The 23,610-nt window shown below is 40.6% G+C and overlaps 1 protein-coding gene across 7 annotated transcripts in view; it reads right to left on the reverse strand.

The window, feature by feature from the left end:
* The window catches only part of LOC126278569 (probable E3 ubiquitin-protein ligase HERC4), a 187,323-nt gene that overhangs the window by 54,119 nt on the left and 109,594 nt on the right, over positions 1 to 23,610 (reverse strand). For all 7 annotated transcript variants that reach the window (XM_049978801.1, XM_049978777.1, XM_049978827.1 and 4 more), the window contains exons 16-17: positions 12,925 to 13,104; positions 7,770 to 7,947 (exon numbers count right to left, since the gene is read on the reverse strand). In XM_049978801.1, the coding sequence (XP_049834758.1) occupies positions 7,770 to 7,947; positions 12,925 to 13,104 (358 nt within the window). The remainder of the gene's footprint in view (positions 1 to 7,769; positions 7,948 to 12,924; positions 13,105 to 23,610) is intronic.

Consider the following 23,610-nt stretch of genomic DNA (forward strand, 5'->3'; position numbering starts at 1 on the left):
ACGATCTGACTGTCTTATCATCAACACCAAAACAGGTATCTACCACTGCCAGAGTTAAGTGGAGAAGAACCTCAGGTAGAATGAGTAGCAGGAAATGTGCAGCACACTTCAATCGAGGCCAAGAAGCCTAGGAATGTACAAAGTGTTAGGAAGAAGAAAGTGCTGCTACTAGGTAGTACACATGTGCGAGGTGTAGGCCCTCAGTTACAGGAAAGTTTAGGGGCAGTGTACCAGGCCACCAGTATTTCCAAGTCAAACACAGAGCTAAGACATGTGATAGAGGCCCTGTGGTCTTTACGTAAGGCCTTTACAAAAGAGGACCATGTAGTGATAGTGGATGGGGTGGGAAACAGTTTGGACAGGGATGGGGCATAGTACATAGGTAGTGACTTGGACAAGAAAGCTCCCCTGACTCACGGCACTAACGTACACTTTGTTGAGCTGTTCCAGCATTATGATTGATCACATCTTGATTTAGCTGTGAGGCGAATCAATGTGGGGTTAGGGATGGCTCTGAGGGTAGGCAACGTTGTTCATGTTTCTCTGGTGCCCATCAGGATTATCAACAGATGGCGTTTCACTAGGCATGGCCTAGACCTAAACAGGACTGGGAAGGGAAAATTGGTTCAGCTGATTCATGAAAGTATAGGGGGTGGATATAGGGGCCACACATGGTCAAATACCTGTTGACATAAGTACGAAAAGTAGGTCTTTTTTAGGATAAATCCAGACAACAGGTTCCCCTGTCTAAAGAGCATCTCCAGCAGTTTAAAAAATACTGAATCAATCACTCACAACACATATTTTAAAACTTCAAATATCACACATACCATATGTCACAAAGAAAAACAAACAATTGGAAAGAGTAACATGGGGCATTCACAGACTTAACAATCCTCCATCAAAATATGCAATCATTAAAAAATAAAATACAACTATCAGAAGTTGAGCTCCAATCTTCGAACACCACCATAGTTTGTATTACTGAGCACTGGTGTAGAGACACAGAAATCCAACATGTAGTATTATCATTGTATGAAAGGGCAAACTCTTACTGAAGAACTACTTCAAGTGGAGGAGGATTATGCATTTATATCAGCAAAAGGGACACAGTTCAAATCAAAACTTGATCTCAGTACAGTAAGTGAAGACAAACACCTCGAAATATCAGCTATTGAATTAACAGCACTTGATATCACCAAGAAATTAATCATTTTGTGTGTGTATAGACCTCTCGGTGCTAGTGCGAGCACTTTTTTCAATAATTTATCAGAAGTTCTAGATAAAGTCTCGAGTACAAAGGTCAACATAATTCTGTGTGGGGACGTTAACATCAATGCTAATATCATAAATACATCCAGCAGCACCCACAAAGTTTTGGCATATCCCTAATGGCCAACAGTGCATCAAGGGTTACCACAACGACTGCATAAGTAATTGACCATGTGGCTACAAATATGGACAGGGAAAAATGTGATGTAGCTGTATAAGATCTCGGACTATCAGACAATCTCTGTCAAATAACAACAGTAAAATCAAGCATTGAATCATTTCCTGAACTACAACCCTATAAACGTCATCTATCAGAAATCAAAATGAAAAATTTTTCAAAGGAACTACAAAAACAAAGCTGGGATGAAGTGTAAAAGGAAACCAATGTGAATATGAAATTCTCTAAATTCTCCACATTGTTTAATATCAACTTTGAAAAGGTGTTTCCAAAAGTATGCATGTCTGTATCAACATCTCACAAAAACAGATGGATTACAGCAGGTATTAAGAAGTCCCTCTGAACACTTGAACACCTCAGTTCCATGAAATAGATTTTGACATGATCCAGAATTCTTAAATTTCTATCACAGATGAAGAAAGATCTATAGGAAGGTGCTGATTGCTGCAAAAAAGTCATTTAATGACAAGAAATGCAGAGAATAAAAGCAAAGCTGTGTGGGAAGGAAATGGGGAGAGCCAAAAAATCGCAAAATAACATACTGCTAAGGGAGGGGGATAAAGTAATAAATCATCCATAACACTTGGCAAACTATGTAAATGAGCATTTTTCAGGTATTGCAGAGAAGTTACAGCAAAAATTCCCCAAAACAAATATAACACCTGTAAATAATGTTGCATTAAATACAATGTTGTTACTTCCATCCACAGAAAATGAAGTCAATAAAACTGTTCCAAAACTAAAAAATAAAAGGTCAGTAGGCTTAGATGAAGTACCAATGTGTGTACTGAAACAAAGCATTGGGATTATACACTTCCCTTTAACAAATATAATAAATTAGTCCTTCACATCAGGAACATTTGCAGGGCAGTTAAAACAGGCAAGAGGTGTACCTATGCTTAAGAAAGGTAATGCAGAAGAAAGAGAAAATTACTGGCCCATTTCCCAGCTGTCAGCATTCTCAAAAATAATAGAAGCAATTATAAAAGACAGATTAATGAATTACCTGAATAAATACAATCTTTTAAGCGAATCACAGTTAGGTTCCGAAGTGGCAAATATACGAAGTCAGCCATAGTAGAATTCACAAAAGTTGTAATTGATGCTCTTGATAAAGAGGCATATTTTTGGGTCTTTCTAAGGCATTTGATACAGTCAACCACAAGATTCTATTAAATAAATTAGAAGCATTAGGAATAAGAGGGGTAGCTAATGACTGGTTTCATTCATACCTAGCTGATAGGATACAAAGAGTAGAGATAACACATACTTCAAACAGATCTAAACATTTAGTAAAACACTTATCAGAACCAAAATACATTAATACAGAGGTTCCGCAAGATAGTTTATTAGGATCATTACTATTCCTGATACACATCAATGACTGTCATACTAGTGTTATTCATGGTGAAAAAAATTCTCTTTACTGATGACAGCAATATTATAGTCACTGAGAAAACGAGAACTCCTTGCTGAGAAAGCAAATGAAACTCCCAAGGAAGTTTATGATTTGTCAATAAGCAATAAAGTGACATTGAACATAAAGAAAACATATGCCACGAATTTTAGTTAGAAGAGGAAATATGATAATGTTAAATTAAATGCAGATGACACCTTTATAGACTGTGCAACAAATGCAAAATTTCTAGGAATGAATATTGATTCTCAGTTGAAGTGGTATGAACACGCAAAGGTACTTGCAAACACAATATCATCAGCATGTTATGCCCTTAGAATCCTATTGTCAGTGTGTAACATGCAGTGTCTTTTAGTTACATATTATTCATATGTACACTCAATTCTTAGCTATGGAATTCTTTTTTGGGGAATAAATGCACAAAATATGAAAACAATTTTCAAACTCCAGAAAAGAGACATAAGAGTAATAACCAAAAATGCCAGTCGAGCTCATTGTTAAGATCTCCTCAGAACACTGGGGATTTTAATTGCTCCATGTGAATACATTTATCAGTCAGCTGTACACATCAAAAATAACATTGGTAATTACTGCACAAACAGCTCTGTCCATGGCCATGCAACAAGAGATAGACTCAACTTACATCTACCAAGAAAAGATAGACATAAAACTCAAAACAGCATTTTCTACCATGGAATAAAACTGTACAATAAATTACCAAAAGAGATTAAAGAAATTGCAAAAATACACTTACTTAAAAAGGCAGCTAAAAAGTACCTATTACGCAATACGTTTTATACATTAAAGGATTACTTAGCTAAAACAGAGTAGGGGTTTCATAAAAAACGTTATAAAAATAAATAATAATGATTATAAAATATCCAACATTCCACTTAACACCTTCACTTTATGTTTTTTCCATCCCTTTTTTTCTTTCTAGAAATTGCTTACCCCCAAGCTATGCATGGCACAATACTAACACCTCTTCCTCTTTCTGAGCTCAACATCTCACTCATTGTGGAGGGATGCTGACTCAGTTTTTTCAGGATAGCAAATTGGATGTTGTGGTACAGAAATTGGTCCAGACATCACCAGCGTGTGTGTGTGTGCGCGTGTGTGTGTGTGTGTGTGTGTGTGTGTGTGTGTGTGTGTGTGTGTGTGGTAGTATGAAACAATGGCTGTATAGTGTGTGCAGTGACTGATAGGGAGATATGAATGAACAGTGTGACATTACATTATTTAATAAGTATTTCTTTGGAACTTGATCTCTGGGACACCACTTAGCTCTTTCAGTGATCGCTTGTAATCTCATCTAAGCTTTAAGATTTTCTCTAATTTTAAAAACGGAAAAAAGTGGTGTGGGGGCCATGTCTAGCAAATACAGTGTTGTTTTTATGCCAAAAATTCAGGAACAGGCAATGAAATTTGAGCATGTGCATTATCATGTTTTAAAAGTCACAAATTGTTCACCACAAATCCAGGCATTTCATACCCAAAACATCCGAAAAGATTTCATAGCACGAACCAACTGATATGCCAAAATCATCAGCTACTTCTCCCATTGTGATATGGTAATCGATGATGACAATTTCTTTCACTTTTTCATCAGTTGTTGATGTGTTGGGGTATCTAATATGTTCATTACTCTCAACTTCTTTGTGGCCATCTTGGAAATTCTTATATACTCAATAAACCCTTGTTTAATTCTTAGCAGACCCACCAATAGCAGTATTCAACACTTTCAAGACATTGTTACATTCTATTCCATTTTTATAGCAAAATTTAACCTCAATTCCCTGATCCATTTTTAAAACAAATAAATAATCTGCACTCTTAAGCAAACACATTAACCCTCTTGAAATGACAACAGAATAAACATCCAATACGCTACCAGTGAACAGGTACGTTTCATTTGTGTTTACCAACACAAAAATGAAAATTGTGCTAACTGGACTAATACAACCCATGAAATTATAAAATTGCTGATACTTTTTGAACAGACCTTGTCCATTCAATTATAAGACGAGGTATTTTCCTGAATTCTTCATTTGATAAATACAGGGTCATCTTACATTCACAGATTAAACTATTGCTGCCGAGGTCAATGTTTTTACAATGTGTAATCAATTAGCCAAAAGTATTATATAACAATGTCACACTTCCTGCCTCTTTGGAATAGTTAACCATATTAAAAATGAGATGTTTTCGCGAATCTTACATATTGTTTACCACTGAAAATGTATACCTTCTGTAATACACAAGTACACATATGAAAATCATCAAAACTGGTATGTTAGCTTCAAAAGTATGAAAATCAAGGTAGCTGCTCCTCAGTTTACTTCTGTCAAGCAATCATTGCATAGGACACATGATCTCATCTGCCAATTGTAACACAGAAAATAATGTATGCAGCATGAATGGAATAAGAATAGTTAATATCTTAAACTGCTACTGCTGCCACTTGCCATCTGTGAGTGGTTATCACACGATGTCAAATACGGACAGTTGTCACTTAATGTGACTAGATCACGCATCATCCCACTGGATACACGCAACTCACGTGATGCCAACCTGTGAGCCTTAGAGACACACCACCGTGACTGGTGGTGGCTCCAATCTAGTCTTTAGCCAGGAGATAAAATTAATCTCAACAAAAATATGTTCATATAAAAGTCTCAAAATAACACACAACAAATGAACCGCGAACTTAAACAACAGTGGTAAAGCTGCCACTGCCCTACAGCAATGTCGATTTTCAAAGATAACTATGCTGTTAACTTGAGGTTGTACGGTTTCTGCCAATTTGGTTGTAGAGAACACTATATTATTGTCTTTGAATTTCCTTCTATTGTCAGTGCTATAAGGACACAAATTGCAGCAATCAATAATGGATGCAAAATACAGCCTTGACTCAGATGTGAAACATGGATCTAAGAATCTGCAGTTCCCAACAAGTTCAGACAGACAATAAGGTGCTAATTTTAAGTTAACGGTGATTCATGAAGCAGAGGCCATAAATGGTGCAGTAGGGTGTCAGATGAAAGTTCAGTTAAGCAATGTTAGTCCCACACACTTTTAGGAGGCCAAAGCAGGGAAAGCTTCATAATTTGGAACAGCAAGTTCTTCAGTATGTGCAACAGAAACACAATGAAGGCTTACTAAGTACCTAAGAAATTATCTTACTGAAGGCACTGGAGGTAAAGAAGGCTTTCCAACTATACGCCTTATGGAATTCAAAGCACGTACTGGCTGTTGTGTGAGGATGAAGACGAGGTAAGGTCTTACAACACAGTAATGCTAATTCAGTGACTTCTGACGGTGTGTGATGAAATAATACCTTCATATCAGCATCATACAATCACGGGAAACAGGATGACTATTTGCTAGACCATATGGGCAATGGCAATTAGACACCTGTTTGTTCTGATATGTCACTGAATGTTGCTACTGATATGAAGAGCATTAAAAATGTTCCTACAAGGAGTTCTGGCAATGAAAAAGCCACAATAATATTGATGCTGGATGCACCAGCAGATGGAAGGAAGCTCCCCCACCATATGTGATTCTTCGCTGGAAAGTGTTACCAAAAGAAAAGCTGCCTGAAGGACTTACCTCTAGATGCCAAGCAATGAGATAGATGACAAATGAGCTGATGCTACATTGGCTTAACGTTGTTCTGAAAAGAATATCAGGCTCTTTGTTCAACACAAGGAATATGTTGGTGCTGGATTTTTTTCAAGTGACACCACATCCAGGAAGTAAAGATCAGCAAAGAGCAACACAGACCGGGTAATAATTCCTAGCGGCACGACTTGACAGCTTTTAGAAATAGATGTTGTTGTGAGCAGACTTTTTAAGGCTCACTCGCAGTAGCTTTACTGTGAGGCTTCTTCAAGTAGACCATGCTGTCTGTCCTTGCGGGGAAGGAACATAATTTTTTCCTTGCTGGCCAGTGGATCCTTACTGTCTGGGGCAGAATCTGAAGTGAATCTATGATGAGAGGACTCAAAAAGTGGTGCATATTCAATGCCAAGGATGTCTCAGGAGATGACATACTATGAGAGGAGTGTCAGAGGGGTGAAGAAATGCCTGAAGGCTTATAAACGAAGGCAATGATATTGATCATGACGATGGATGATAACGATAACGGAAATGAAGATGAGAACTACCCTGAAACATTTCTTTTTGTTTATTTTATTTCTCCTTGTATGTAGACTGGCAATGGCAAGGAAAGCGTTTCTGAAGAAGAGAAATTTGTTAACATCGAGTATAGATTTAAGTGTCAGGAAGTCTTTTTTGAACGTATTTGTATGGAATGTAGCCAGGTATGTAGTGAAACATGGACGGTAAATAGTTTGGACAAGAAGAGAATAGAAGCTTTCGAAATGTGGTGCTACAGAAGAATGCTCAAGATTAGAAGGGTAGATCACATAACTAATGAGGAGGTATTGAATAAAATTGGGGAGAAGAGGAGTTTATGGAACAACTTGACTAGAAGAAGGGGTCGGTTGGTAGAACATGTTCTGAGGCATCAAGGAATCACCAATTTAGTACTGGAGAGCAGTGTGGAGGGTAAAAATCGTAGAGGGAAACCAAGAGATGAGTACACTAAACAGATTCAGAGGGATGTAGGTTGCAGTAGGTACTGGGAGATGAAGAAGTTTGCACAGGATAGGGTAGCATGGAGAGCTGCATCAAACCAGTCTCAGGACTGAAGACCACAACAGCAACATTATCAAAGCACAGAAATAAAAAAATGGCATACATTTACAACAGGTTTATTGTTACCTCTTTTAGGTAGACCTAAAGAAACCTCTTGAAACTGAGGGTCATCATATATTCAAGCTCATCTTATATTGAGCTACATATAGTATATAGGATTTGCAGTAAAACTATACTAACCAATGAGATAATACATTATTGGATCCTCAAATGAATCTTCACTGAACCATATTGCTCGTGTTTCATCATAATTCCGGAACATTCCATATTTTGGATCCAATATCTCTCTCATTAGCAAGAGAAAAAATTCCTTAGTTACTCCTCCTGCATCTTCGGCTTCCTCACCTAAGAACTTAACCTGAAAAATGATTTATTATATTTTATCAATTAAGTACAAATTCTATTTTTGTGTTACTTATGTTGCGCGCATGCCTATTTATGACACGAATTATCGAAAAGTCTGTATGGGAATTTCTATAATAATTATTAAATTCCAATACAATTTTAACATAAAATTAAACAATTTTATTCACCTTACTTCAGTGAACACTAAATGACATATTAGATGAACTTTAAATTATGAAGATATTTCCTACTGAATTATGAACAGAACACCTTAACTAGTAATACAACTGAGTCAATATACTAAATAAGTAAAGATTACAGTGCAGACAGGACTGTAAGAATTTCCACAGCTCAGATTCTTGAGGTAGATAATCTAAATACATACATGAACACCCCACAAACTATAACATGGCTTAAGATGGGGGTACGCTTCGCTTCACCACCACCACCACCACCACCACCACAACCACCACCACCACCACCACCACCACCACCACCACCACCACCACCACCTGCCCTGCTACTCCTTTTGTCTTAAAAAATAATAATCTACTGCTTCCATACTTCTATATATACTAGAATTTCTTTAGTGTTACGCTCTCAGAAAAATGTATATATACTACTAGAAATACATTCAGAGACCATTCTGCAAACATAATAATTTCCTTGTAGCCTAGGAAACTCTACGTATGAATATTGACAATGTAGGAAAAGACAGAGTGCTACTTACTGCAAAGAAGACACATTAAATTGCAGACACGCACAATTAAAAGACACTTACATAAAGCTTCACCAGCAAGAGAGAGACACACACCATTCACACACACAAACAAGCACACCTCATGCACACATGACCACCAGCTCCAGCATCTTGGGCCAGAATGCAAATGTCACGTGGGATGCAAGCAGCAATCTGGGTGGTGCGGGGAAGGCGAAGGGATAGTAGTGCATGGGTGAGGAGACAGACGAACACTACCTGGGGGAGTGTGCAGGGACTAGAATGCCAACAAGAGCAGCATCCGGAGGTTGAAGGGCAGGGAGGTGGGAGGAAAAAAAAGAGTGAGAAAGGAGAGAAGCAGGGAAAGACGGGCAGATGCGTCGGCACAGGGAAGCAAATAAATAGGGTGGGGGTAAGAATAGGGAGGAGATGACAGGACAGAGGGGGTGAAAACTGTAGAGTGGAGGGTGTGGGAACAGTATGTTACCATAGGTTGAGCTAGGATAAATACGGGAGTGGAGAATTTGCTGTAGGGATAACTCCCATCTGCTCAGTTGAGAAAAGCTGGAGGTGGAGGGAATAATTGTTATTGCTTGGGTAGTAAGGCAGCCACTGAAATCAAGTATGTTAAGTTCAGCTGCATGTCGTGCCACAGGATGGTCTACTTGCTCTTTCCCACAATCTGGCAGTGGCTGTTCATCCTGATGGGCACCTGATAGGTAGTCACACCAGCTTTTTATATTAGTGTGATTACTAATCAGATTGATTTGATGCAGTCCTCCATGAATTATTCTCCTGTGCAAACCACCTTATCTGGAGTAGCACCTGAACCTACATCCCCAGTTATTAGCTGGATGTATTCACATCTCAGTCTTTCTCTACAATTTTTGCCCTCTACAGCTCCCTCTAGTACCACAGAAGTCATTTCGTGATGTCTTAAGGTGTCCTAACATGCTGTCCCTTTCTCTTGTCAGTGTTTTCCATAGATTCTTTTCCTCTCCAAATCTGCACTGAACCTCCTCATTCCTTACCTTGTCTCAACATCTGCCTGTAGCACCACATCTCAAATACTTCAATTCTCTTCTGTTCCAGTTTTCCCACAGTCCATGTTTCACTACCATACAACGCTGTGCTCCAAACGTACATCCTTAGAAATTTCTTCCTCAAATTGAGGCCTATGTTTGATACTAGTAGACTTCCCTTGGCCAGGAATACCATTTTTGCCAGTGCTAGTCTACTTTTGATGTCCTCCTTGCTCTGTCTGTAATTGGTTATTTTGCTGTCTAGGTAGAAGAATTCCTTAACTTCATCTATTTCCTGGCCATCAATCCTGATGTTAAGTTTCTACATGTACTCATTTCTGCTACTTCCCATTACTTTCATCTTTCTTCAATTTACTCTCAGTCCATATTCTGTACTCGTTAGACTGATCATTCTATTCAGCAGATCAAGTAATTCTTCCTCACTTTCACTCAGGATAGATAAGTCATCAGTGACTCATATCAATGATATCCTTTCACCTTGAATTTTAATCCCACTCTTGAACCTCTCTTATTTCCACCATTGTTTCTTCAATGTACATGTTGAACAATAGGGGTAAAATCTTACATCCCTCTCTTACACCCTTATAATCCGAGTACTTCGTTCTTGGTTATCCACTCTTATTATTCTGCCTTGGCTCTTGTACATATCGTATATTATCCGTCTCACCTTAGTTCACCCCTATTTTTCTTGAACCATTTTACATTGTCAAACGCTTTTTCCAGGTCGACAAATCCTGTGAATGAGTCTTGATTTTTCTTTAGTTGTGCTTCCATTATCATTTGCAATGTCAGAATTGCCTCTCTAGTGCATTTACCTTTCCTAAAGCCAAACTAATTGCCATCTAACACATCCTCAATTTTCTTTTCCATTCTTCTGTATATTATTCTTGTCATCAACCTGTATGCATGAGCTGTTACACTGATTGTTGCACTTGTTCACTCTTGCAGTCTTCAAAACTGTTTGAATGATATTCTTCTGAAAGTCACATGGTATGTCACCAGACTCATACGTTAGAATGTCACACCAGCTTTTTATATTAGTGTGATTACTACATGAATAGTCGTTTTGCTGCCACTTCCCCCATGATTTTAGAAATTCTGATCAAATGTTATCTATCTCCTCTGCCTTATTTGATTTTAAGACCTCCAAAGCTCTCTTAAATTCTGATTCTAATACTGGATCACCTATCTCTTCTAAATCGACTCCTGCTTCTTCTTCTGTCACATCAGACTTCTCCCTGATAGATGCCTTCAGTGTACTCTTTCCACCTCTCCGCTGTCTCCTCTGCGTCTAACAGTGGATTTCCTGTTGCACTCTTAGTGTTACCATCCTTGATTTTAATTTTACCAAAGGCTATTTTTACTTTCCTACATGCCAAGTCAGTCCTTCTGAAACTCATTTCTTTTTCGATTTCTTCACATTTTTCATGCAGCCATTTCATCTTAGCTTCCCTACACTTCCTATTTATTTCATTCCTCAGCGTCTTGTATTTCTTTATTCCTGAACACTTTTGTGCTTCCCTCTTTGACCAATCAACTGAAGTATTTCTTCTGTTACCCATTGTTTCTTCACAGTTACCTTCTTTGTACGTATGTTTTTCTTTCAAACTTCTGTGATTGCCCTTTTTAGAGATGTCCATTCCTCTTCCACTTTACTGCCTATTGAGCTACTTCTTAGCCTTACAGAACTTCAAGAGTATCTCATCATTCCTTAGTACTTCCATATCCCACTTCCTTGCATATTACTCCTTCCTGACTCATCTCAAAGTTCAGCCTACTCTTTATCACTTCTAAATTGTGATCTGAGTCTATATCTGCTACTGTGTATGCCTTACAATCCAGTATCTGATTTTGGAATCACTGTCTGACTGTGATCTAACCTAACTGAAACCTCCCCATATCACCAGGCATTTTCCAAGTACACCACCCCCTCTTGTGATTCCTGAACAGAGTATTCACTATTACTAGCTGAAATTTATTACAGAACTCAATTACTCTTTCTTCTCTCTCATAGCTTGTCCCAAGCCACATGCTCCTGTTACTGTTTCTTCTCCTCCTCCTCCCCCTACAACTGCATTCCAGGCCCCACGATTATCAGCTTTTCATCTCCCTTTAAATATCCTAATACACTTTCTCTATCTCCTCATATTCAGCTTGCGACACTGGCATGTGTACCTGAACTATTATTGGTGGTGCTGGTTTGATGTTTATTCTGATAAGAACAATCCTGTCACTGAACTATTCACAGTAACACCCTCTCTGCCCAACCATCCTATTCAGAACAAATCCTACTCCTGTTTACAGTTGCCTAAGAACTTTCATGGGCGTAGAACTGTTTTGGCTTGTTTTGCATGTCCTTTCAGGACTGGAGAACTCTTTATTAATTTGTAATGTTTGTGCAGTGCTCATTTGGCTGTGACTGTATAAAGGCAGTATAACAACTGTCATACTTTTTGTTCTTTTTTGTTTCCATTTTCCTCCAACCTTGCATAATAACTAGATCAAATTTAGCAGGTCCTGCTATGAAATAATCAGCAACATTCATTGACACTGTTTCTACATTACAAATTTATACAGTATTAGTAGTCAGACACATCCGGATGGAGGTTATGTTGTCCAGGATATGTCCATGGAAACATATAAATTTTCGGAATTTTGTAATTCTAGATTTTACCTTATGTTTTTAACAAACTGTCAAGTCCTATTAACGCTACTGCCTCTTTGCACTGGGTGTGACTAATGAACTACACAGGTGATGGTAGTGCATCCCATTACAGACATTAATTAACATCTGTGTGCCAGACCAGGGCTCAACCCAGAGCCTTGCTAGACCTACAAGGTATGCAAGATAGTTTCTGTGAAGTTTGGAACAAAGAGAGAAGTAAAGCTGTGATGGTGAGTTGTGAGTCATGCCTGGATAGTTCAACTGATAAGAGCAATACCAGTCAAAAGCAAGATACTAGGTTTGAATACCAATCTGGTTCACAGTTTTAATTTGCCAGTTCCTCTAAAAACAATGCACACTTCACTATTGAGTGAAAGGCTGTATGAGAACTACAGCACATAACTCTTGGCAAAACAGCAGTTCAAATTCCTTTGCTTCTGCTCTAACTTAAGAGCAAGATGCCAGAATTGTGGTATTTACTAAATATCTCTTATTTCCTATATATTAAACAAAAGACCCGGCATAACCAAATAACCATTATACAAAACGGAAAGTGGTACTCACCCTTAATGGCTTCTTCAGATCAGATGAGCTATATTTAGCTAGTTCTCGAAGTGTATCTTGGACTAAGTGTTCTCTGCTGACATGTAACTGCAGGAATGTGCTGATATTAGTAGCCAATGCAGGATTAAAAAACATTGTTGTGAAAACTTGTGTAGCTGCTTGATTCATTGCAGACTGCATCTACATTGATGAACAAAAGCAAGTTCAGTTAAAATTAATGTACTGCATGAGGCACTACAGAATTGCCTTTGAATACATCCCTCCGATAGTCTTCTATGTTATACAAGGTGATATAACATAGAAGGAAGGAAGTGTTCAAGAATATTGTTACCTAAATCAATAACTGGGAGTACTAGTAACTAAGTTTCTTTTTAAGTTCAGGAAGAAATACAGGGTGCGTTCCGAAAGTAATGCAATTATTTTTTTTTTAAAGTAATTTATTGAACAGATTTGCACAAACACTTAAAATTCTTCAAAGTACTGTCCTTGGGCCTCTACACATTTTTTCCAGCGACTCTGCCATGACCGGTACGCGCCCTGGAAGGCATCTTCTGGGACCTCTCGCAAGGTCTTCGTCACAGCGGATTGGATCTCGTCTATGGACGAAAAACGGGTTCCTTTCAGGGCTGACTTAATCCTAGGAAACAAAAAGAAGTCAGCTGGGGCGAGGTCAGGACTATAGGGGGGGTGGGGCAGCGTTGGCACCTGGTGTTTGGCCAGGAACTCGCGGACTCGTAGCGCGTTGTGGCAAGGCGCATTGTCGTGATGGAGTTGCCAGGTAGCGGAGATGTCCTTTCTCGTCCTGACGACCCTTTTGCGGAGTCTTTCCAGCACATCCACGTAGTAGGCAGCGTTAACTGTCTGTCCTTGAGGAACAAACTCCTTATGGACCACTCCTTTGCTGTCGAAAAAGACAATGAGCATTGTTTTCACTTTTGATTTGCTCATTCTTGCCTTTTTGGGCTTGGGGGATTGATCAGTGTGCAACTCAAGAGCTTTGGCGTTTTGTTTCTGGGTCGTATTCAAAAACCCAGGTTTCATCACCAGTGATGACGTTGTCCAAATAATCAGGTTCAATTTCAACACGTTGCAAAAGTTCACTTGAAATTTCCGCTTGGTTGGTCTTTTCGTCATCTGACAACACCTTGGGCACGAGCTTGGCGCACACTATCCTCATTGCTAAATCTTCAGTAACAATGTGAAAAACAACAGTAGACGACAAGTTCAGTTCATTGGCAACCATCCTGATACTCAATCGACGGTCAGAGTCCAACAGTTGTCGCACACGAGCCACATTGTTGTCGGTTTTGCTGGTTGACGGCCGCCCAGAGTGTTGTTCGTCGTGAACCTCTTCCCGGCCTTCCTTAAAGGCCTTTAACCACCTCAAAACTTGTGAGTAGGACAGAGCAGAGTCCCCGTAAGCCTCACGAATCATTTTGTTAGTCTCCTCAAAAGATTTGTTCAGTTTAGCACAAAACTTAATCGCGTAACGTTGCTCGATCGTCGATTCCATTTTTTCCGTGACACGGTCGGCGCGCAGAGGTTTACAATAACAGACGTCCTGCCGCTTCCACAGCTCGGAGAGCACTGAAACCGGTTTCGCGGCAAAGCTTAGCGTCCCCCCCACCTACTCCATGTGGCCCGCTCCCACTCCGACTACTAGGAGCGGCGCGGGAAATTCAATTGCATTACTTTCGGAACGTACCCTGTACCTTCCATACTTATCCAGTGCAGGGAGGAATCCTGATGTGTTCTTGAAGAATGCAGTTGTATGATTTGTCAAATGTAAGTTGTACTCTAGTATTATCCCCAAGTTCTTTGTAGAAGAAGAAAAAGATATCTGTGTACCGTTTAAGATTAGGGAATGGAAACAACTCTCCAAACTGTGGAGTAATCAGTCTTTTCTCAGCAACTACCACTGCTTCCGTTTTAGATGGGTTACATTTCATACTTGTATTCTGTGCGCACTGAGATAAGGCAAATAAGTCAACACATACATGTCGTATGATTTCCTGCAGGCCTGTTAGTATTGCACGATACAGCTGAAGGTTTTAAGCATACAAGTGACACTTGCAAGACAAAAGAACAACTGATGCGGCACATCATTAACATACATTGCCAGGGGGGGGGGGGGGGTAGGGGGGGGAGTGGGGGGAAGCAACACCCTCAAAGACTACATTCTGTAGCACCAAGGCATAATATGAGGGTTGGAACTTAAATAGTGGCAACTATTTATTCACAAGCGATACAAAAGTGTTACATGTTTGAACCTGTTACTGTCCTTCAAAGTAGTCACCAGCATTATGCAGAACCCGTTGCCAGCGACGTGGAAGGCGTAGTATACTGTTAGTGGAGCCTGTTCTGTTGATGGTGCAAATGGAGCAGTCTATTACCTGTCAAATCCCTGGAACAGTCCTCAAGCAAATGCCACAAATTGGTTCCTTCATCTTCAGAATCAAATCAAAGTCACATGGACTTAAGTCTGGTGTTTATGGTGGATGGTACAGTACTTCCCAGCCCCATCAACTGAACACAGCATGCACTGTATGCGCCCGCGCAATGTCGTGCAAAATGATGGGCAAGTTGTGCAGAAATTGTCGCCGTTTCTTTCACAAAGCTGGTTGCAGGTGATGTTCCAAAAACAAACAGTAATACTGTACACTGACTGTCTGCCGTGGAAGAACATAGTGCACTAGGATAACACCATCACAGTCATACACAAGAATAGCCATAACTTTCACTATAGTGGGGCTCTGACACACTTTTGACTTTCACGGCGACCCATAATGACGTCATTCCTTGACTTGGCGTTTCAGTTTTGGCTCAAACAATGTGGCCCTTGTCTCATCTAGTGTTACTATATGGCGTAAGAAAGCCTCTCCTTTGCGTTCATAGCACTCCAAGTGAGTTTGACAATGCCATAATGCATTCATTTCTGCATTTCCGTCAAGTCATGCGAAACCCATCGAGATGCAATTTTTCACACGCGTTCCTTCAGGATGTGAAGCACAGTCATATGCGCTAATCCAATTTCGTGGGAGAGCTCACGAATCATATGGCGTCGATCATGTCAACTAATGTGGCAACTGCATGCACTACTACTTCAGACACACTAGGACGACCTGCCCGATGCCTGTCTTCCACAGTTTGCCGACCTTCATTGAAGTCTTTTACCCAACGTGCCACTGTTCTGTACAACAATGCCAATTTCATGGACGCCACTTGAAGACCTTGATGACACTGTCGAGCTGTATGACCTCTGGCACATTCAATCTTGATCCAGCTCCATCAGTCCTATTTTGAAAACATAGTGGCACCGTTACGTTATACTGCTCACTCACAAGTGACTGTGTTTCCCTTGATTGTGCGCACACTGGTGACATGGGACAGGTGAATCCATTTGCTCAGAAGTAAGGTAGATACGTCAATAATGTATGCTATCAGTAACAATTGTAGACTCCATTGCATAGTGTCTCCACAGCACTGTTGCCACTATTTAAGTTCCAACCTACGTATGTGCATACTGGGGGGGTTGTTGTGTTAATGATTCATTTGTCACTGTCATTGGCACCCACGTGGCACACACGAGGCCTGTCTATACCCCCTCTGTTTTGACATTGCAAGCAATAACTGTGCTACGTTTAGAGACGAACTGTGTTTGTAACATTCATTCTAGGGTACAATCATGCTCCACCAACAAGTAGTACTCCTGTTGAACAGCTTCAGCCACCTGAACAGCATCAAATTGTGAGTCTGTGGGAAGCTGGATAGATATATCAATGGACTTGTGTCCACGTTGGTGTGTCACTGCTTTCGACAGTGATCTGTGGAATATCCTATGCCTATAAACCAGGTTCTGGACATCCACACAATAAAGACACATGTCAAGGTCAATGCACGGTATGAGTAGTGGTGGCTCACTGAGCATCATTCAGGGATGAAATCATGGCACTTGTTGCACCTTCTGTGTCATCAGGAAACCAAACATTGTAAACTGTCTGCTCCAGTTTTCTCTGACCAGGCAACCACTGACACCACTCTTGTGCTGTGAAAAAGCTGACTGGAGAGTCGAATGGTGCTGTGTCTTCTTCAGTAATGAGAGCACATTCTGCCTGTATGCAAGAGATAGACGTACATATATATGACAAAGACCTGGTGAGCTGCCTATTCCAGAGTCCGTTCACTCATGACATACAGGTCCCATCTATGCAGGCTTCATGGTCTGAGAGGCCATCAGTTACAAGTCACAGTCACATTTGCTGTTTCTGAATGGTAGAGTAACCAGTGCCTGCTATATTGCACAGGCTGTTTTCCCCGTAGAACTGCCATTTCTTCAATGGGAAGGTGAAGTGCTTTTTAGCACATCCACAAACTGCTGTTGCAATGCTATGTGCTCTTCATTGTTTACAACTACTGCACTGCCCAGCAAGATTACTGGGTCTTTCACCAATTGAACACATATGGGACATGATAAAGCAAGACTTTACTTGTTCTCCAAAGCCTGCAAGAACCATTGGCGAATTGCAAAAAATGGCTAAGATGCTTGGGACTGCATCTTTATGACTGACTGAATGTGAGAATAGAAGCCTGCATTGCTATCGGAGGAGTGCTGCACTGTGTTCTGAAGTTAGTGTTTGGGCACCCTTTACTGTAACGTGCTTTTCATTTGCTCTAAATTTTTTACCATATGCTCCTACAATGATAAACTATCTGTCATCTGACTTATTAATAAAGTGACCTTGTCCTTGAGGGTTTTACATATCATCCTGCCCCCCTTCAAAATTCAAATGGGCCAGAAGTTGGAGGGGGCATTTGTGAATTCCTTCTTGGGTAGTTGTATAATAAATCATTAGCTTTCAAGCTCTTGGGATGACACTTGAGGGCAGGGAGTTATTAAAGATGTATTTTTATTTTGGGACTGACAATAAATTTGACTGTGAAAGAAAACATTGTTCCTTGTAGGCCATATCTCTATATATCATTTATTTGTTTGTTGTGTGATTGAGAACATAGTATGTTATCCAATGACTCAACAGGCAATGCCTTGAAATCTTGATTATGTAAGGTCCCACAGTCTCCAAAACATTCATGGAAGAAAACATTCTCCATTATAGGTTGTTTCTTTATATCATTTATTTGTTGTGAAATTAGCCATTTTCAACTACCACATAGTACTACTCCACCCAATGTAGCTGAAATATGCCAACTGCACAACTAATTAATGATATAAAGATACAGCCTCCAATGGATAATGTTTCTTTTATGAACTTTTTGGAGACCATGACCTACATATCAGAAATAAATTTAATCACTCTCACTGTACGTCATCATGTCTGTAGCTGCAAAATACATTTCTACAATTTGTCTCCTGACAGTACCAAGCTACTAAGTATTTTGGCAGGAATAGATAATATACCAAATTTGGTTACAAAGAACATGTAGGCATATTATATGAACCACTCATGTATTTTACAAATTTGACTTCCACTTTACAGCATTTTTTCAAACTGGTTAAAAACTGTAAAAGTGAAACCACATAATAAAATAAAGGAAGCCATAAAGTGAAGACAAATTACAGACCATATACATATACATTTACCAAAGAGTTTATACACCACTGGCCATAACGAATTACTTAAGACAACGATGAATTTAAGTATCACTATCAAAGAAAATATCTCACAGAGAAAACACAAAGAAAATTTATTAAGTTAATACCCATTACACATCTTTATCAGCAATCAAACACTGTTCTCCAACGATCCAAGCCTGTCACCTGCACATCACTTAACCCTTTAACTGCTCTGGACGTGTTAATGCGTGCACTTTTGTACCTATCCCTGTGTGCTCTGAATGTGTTTACGTGCGCCACCAGTCCTTCTACTTGGTACTCTGAATGTGTCTATGCGTAGACACGTTCAGAGTACCAGGACTGGTGGCGCATGTAAACACATTCGCAACACACAGGTACTGGTAGAAACGCGCGCGCGTTAACACATCCAGAGCAGTTAAAGGGTTAAGTGATGTGGCAACAACGTTTAATTACAGAAAATATGAAAATTATATTTGAAGAAAACATTAAACATATTACAGTGAATAAAGTAAATTCATTTATTGCCAACAACTTATTTATAAATATGGGAAAAACTGTTGCATGTACGTAAGCATAATTGCATACCAGCTAACAATGTACAAGACTTAAATATATAATCAATTACCGAAACACAGTGAACAAAATCTCTAGGCACTAGGATACAACAAAACATGGTATGGGAAGCACATGTAGACTATGTAAACAGAAACTTTAACAAGATATGTTTCATAACAACAATTATGATCTACAGTATACCTCAAATAGTAATCTCAGAACTACATATTTTGCACGAGCGCACTCAATATTGAAATATGGAACAGCATTTTAAGGAAACTGTGGAGTCAGAAATATTTCGCCAGCTGAAAAAGACAATTTAGACTTTTTTGGCGAACCTCGATGATGAAATCATCTTGAGTTATCAGCCAAGTCAAGGCGCTGTTCAGCGGCATACTTGTGATCTTCAGGCAAATAGTCGGATTCGTGTCCTATCTGGTTATTTATAGCCGATGGACTGCAGGCACCTCTACCCCATCTGCGTCAGCAGTACCAATTGCACATCTCCGGAAGGGATGCCATAGCCTGTTGGAGGGAGGGGGGGGGGGAGGGCGCAGTTGCGCCTGGGATCCCCCCCCCCATCACCGGCCACGACATGTATCAAGCCCTCCTAATGAAGCGAAGGTTTACTATCTTTTGGTTAAGAAAAATCGATATTTTTTTTAAATTGTATTTTTGAATCCATAAAAGTGTTTAGAATCCACCCCTAAAACTGTTTTCTGACTACAGAACAGAAATGTATGTTATTCGCGGTTGAACAAAAAAAAATGCACCTTTCTGAAATCGGTCTTTTTTACGCACCAATCTTTTTCTTTCGGAGGACGAGTTATTGTACCAGTGCTTGGGAGGAAACATACAGAATTCAAATCAAAGTTTAACAGTGTGTGTGTTTGGAAGTTAGCCCCAAGCATTAGCATTCTGGTGCAAAGACTGTGGAGATTGCAACTTTCCTAGCAGCAAGCCGCTCCAATGATGAGTATTCAGCAATTCTGAAGAGCATGACAATGATTGACGTCACCCTGGGACTCTATTCGATGCAGTTTGCCAAGCATTCTGACAACCACCGGATTCAAACATTCGAAAACCACTTGTCACCGGCTCTGGAGCAGCGCAGGATGGCCTAGATTGAGCAGAACACCCTCTATGAGGAAGAGGAAGGACTAGCTTATGGACCCGGAATAGCAAATTCAACATATGTTGCATAATACAGCATTTATATGTAGTCAAAATTTCAAACGCATTTTTCTAAAAATGACTTTTTTTTTATCGCACAGTATGGTAACTTCAAATCTACTGAACCAATTGGCATGATTCTTTGTTTCTGACGAAGCTAACTAAATTGTCTAGGAGTTGTACCACTTTTATTCTGATCCATCAACTATAAATATTTTTACTTGGCTGACGAATTTGAAAAATCGATAAAAATACCTATTTCTTTCAAATGGCCGCCATTTTGTTTCCTACTGTCAAAATAACTTACGCGAGGTACAACTCCTAAAAATCTTATATACTTCCCTAATGTCACAACTCAATTTTGATTTCAGACAAGCCAGCTGACCAGTGACATAACACACGCGGAGGTCTACATCAAAATTTTGTTTCGTTCCGACGGGACTTCTGCCTTTGCTCTTCGACATTGATATCTATAACACATCTAAAGGAAAAAATTCCCAACGAACATGCTTTTTTTGGGCCAAAGATAGTAAACCTCCCCTGAAGGCGGTTTCGACAGCAGAGGACTTCACAAAATGATGCCAACATATTGAGACAATGCATCAAAAAAGAATTACACGCAAGAAGTCTGAACGGCTTCCAAACATCGTATCAATGTCTGTGATGGAGCAAGAAACTGATTTCACAAGTGTTTGTCAGATAGTGAGAGAGGAAGTTCATAAAGCACTTGGATTGCATGGTGAACAAAAACTGAGACACTTCAAGAGGTCATAAGGGAGGAAGTGAAACAGACATTGAACCCAATCTCTCTTCCTCCATTTCCGTTTAAAACGGTAAAAGAGTCGAGACTCAGGCAAAGCTATGTTATCACAATATCGCAAGAGGAACCTGTTTGGGCACCAAGGAAGACTGACGTCTGGAGGACCCAGGATAAGCAACCAGCATGTTTCCACTGTGGGCAACTGGGACACGTAGTGTGCTATTGTCGAGAAAGGCAGCAGATATTTGATGACGACCGCACCGAAAGACAGCAGACCGATCTCAGCTGACACCAACTCCAGGACGACGAAGATGAACAAGAAGATGTGGGTGCAGGGCGACATAGGTCACCATCGCCACAAGCTAGCCGCTGGAGAGGATGCTCCCCAACACAATGATCAAGGTCTCCATTGTCATTTAGAAGCTCCAGCCAATCACCCAGTGGCCGCAACCTGGAAAACTAAAGGTTGTGACCTTCCTTGAAGGTGAGGCCGCCAAAGAGAAAAATTCTCAGCCGTCGATCACTACAAAAATTATAAGAAACTACGTCGGTAACCTCACGAATTGTAGGCCAGCCCAAGCTCTTGGGGATTCTGAAGCATCATATTCAGTCATTTTGGAGAAGTACCGTAGCCAGTTGCAGAAAACCATATTCATCGACAACAAAACATCTCTGCTCAAGATGGCTAATGGGAAATATGTAATACCTACATTCATGTGGGTATAAGTAGCCATACACAGCTCTTAGAATTCATAATTTTATAAGAGTGTAGTCATGACGTCATTCTTGAACGAGACATTTTGAAAGCTTCTTTTGAAAGCTTCTCAGGCAATTATAGATTGTGGTCACTCAAAGATGATGCTAAATGAGATGAGATACTGTGGACAGGAAGATTCGCATCCGAGTGCGTGGAGACTGTGAGATGAATGAAGTGATCATTCCTGCAATCAGCACTAGAAAGGTAACTCCCAGGTGTAATACTATGCATCAACCCCTGGATCTTATAGTGGAATGTAAAAGAAGCATACTACTGAAGAATAACTTCGTCATCCCAGCCTCTGTCGTCTCGTTTAAGAACGGATTCGGTGAATTGCGGATAGTTAACTGTCGCCGAGAGCTGCAGATTCCTGAAAGACGCATGTGCATAGCAAACGCTGAGCCATTAATTGAAGAACAGCTGAGCATCACAGAAACCTCCCTTGCCAAGTCTGTGGGCAAAATTAGCGCTACCACTACGAGACAAGATCTTCTAGCTCGACTATCACCAGATCTCACTTAGGAACAACAAAAGAAGCTACTTGCCATCCTTTAAAAGTTCTCTGAATGATTCAATCCACATGTGAAGAGCGAATTAGACAAATCGACAATGAAGCACCAGACTAGCACTGGAGGCCATCAACCAATAATCCAGAGAGAATACCATGTGTCAGCAACGGAACGTCAAATAATTCACAACGAGGTAGAGAAAATGATGAAGAATGATATCATTCAGCCTTCGCAGAGCCAATGGTCGTCACCAGTGGTTCTCGTCAGGAAGAAGGATGGCAGTTGGCACTTTTGTGTTGATTACAGAAAGTTTAATAAGAAAACTAAAAATGACCTTTACCCTGTTCCAAGAATTGACAATACTTCTGTGGCGACTTCTGCCACAGAGTGTATCAGGATGACCAAATGTAGCGGGACGGCACCAAATGTAGTGAGTGAGTGCCAGAAGGTGCCATATTAAAACTCGGCGAGAACTTTCTAAGTGATTTACAGTTTCCACTACAGTGCTCCGTTCACCTCGGTCTGCACCACAGGGCCCCGCAATGCTGAGGAAGCACCCCAGCGGCCTGTGCAATGCAACGCTGTGTCATGCCGTCATCGTACGCCAGCTGCAGAGTTCGATTACGTCAGGATGGTTGTGCCAGCAGCCGACTGAGTGGCCATTGTGCCCATTGTCTCCGTGCTGCTCTCCCGGGAGCCGCAGGCCGGCCACACTGCCGCTTCTTCCTCGCTGCCATAGCTGAGAATGTGGCGGCAAGCGCCCACGATCCAGCGTTCAAACCTGCAGCCCTCGCCTCAGAAGTGTCCGGCATGAGTCAGGAGCCGAGACGACTAACCGCAATAATGAGCCAAAGAGTGGCTCGCCCTGGATGGCTGTGGAACCCACATCGGCCTCAGAGGGTCAAACCAATGATCCGCTGTGGACTGGGACACTGTCGCCCCATCTGTTGCTGCATGTAGCCCGGCGATGTGACCGCCTCAGTGTCCAGGAGAGCTGCCACACTTGACTGAATCTCGTTAGAAAACAACACCTATTTATACTCAGCTGCACGCCTCTGTTTTGCTAACGCACCACTTCGTGTCACGTCCGCATAACACTTAGGTTGCCCAGCGGCCCTCTTCTGCCTGTGCCTTGCACCATGGAAACTGCTGTGTGCGCCCTCTCTGGCAGTTCTACACCCCTGTGGCCTCTATTTGCCTTCGCAACTGCTGGTAAGTTTAACTTACTGCAATCTGGCCTGCACCTGGCTGTACCTCGTGCTCCAAATATCGCACAAAACTAACTTTCCCTATCCTAAATGGCGGTGTCGCTACAATACACTAGATTTTCTGAAGGTGG

Source organism: Schistocerca gregaria, chromosome 1 (genome assembly GCF_023897955.1).
Source record: "Schistocerca gregaria isolate iqSchGreg1 chromosome 1, iqSchGreg1.2, whole genome shotgun sequence".
NCBI classification, from domain to species: domain Eukaryota; kingdom Metazoa; phylum Arthropoda; class Insecta; order Orthoptera; family Acrididae; genus Schistocerca; species Schistocerca gregaria.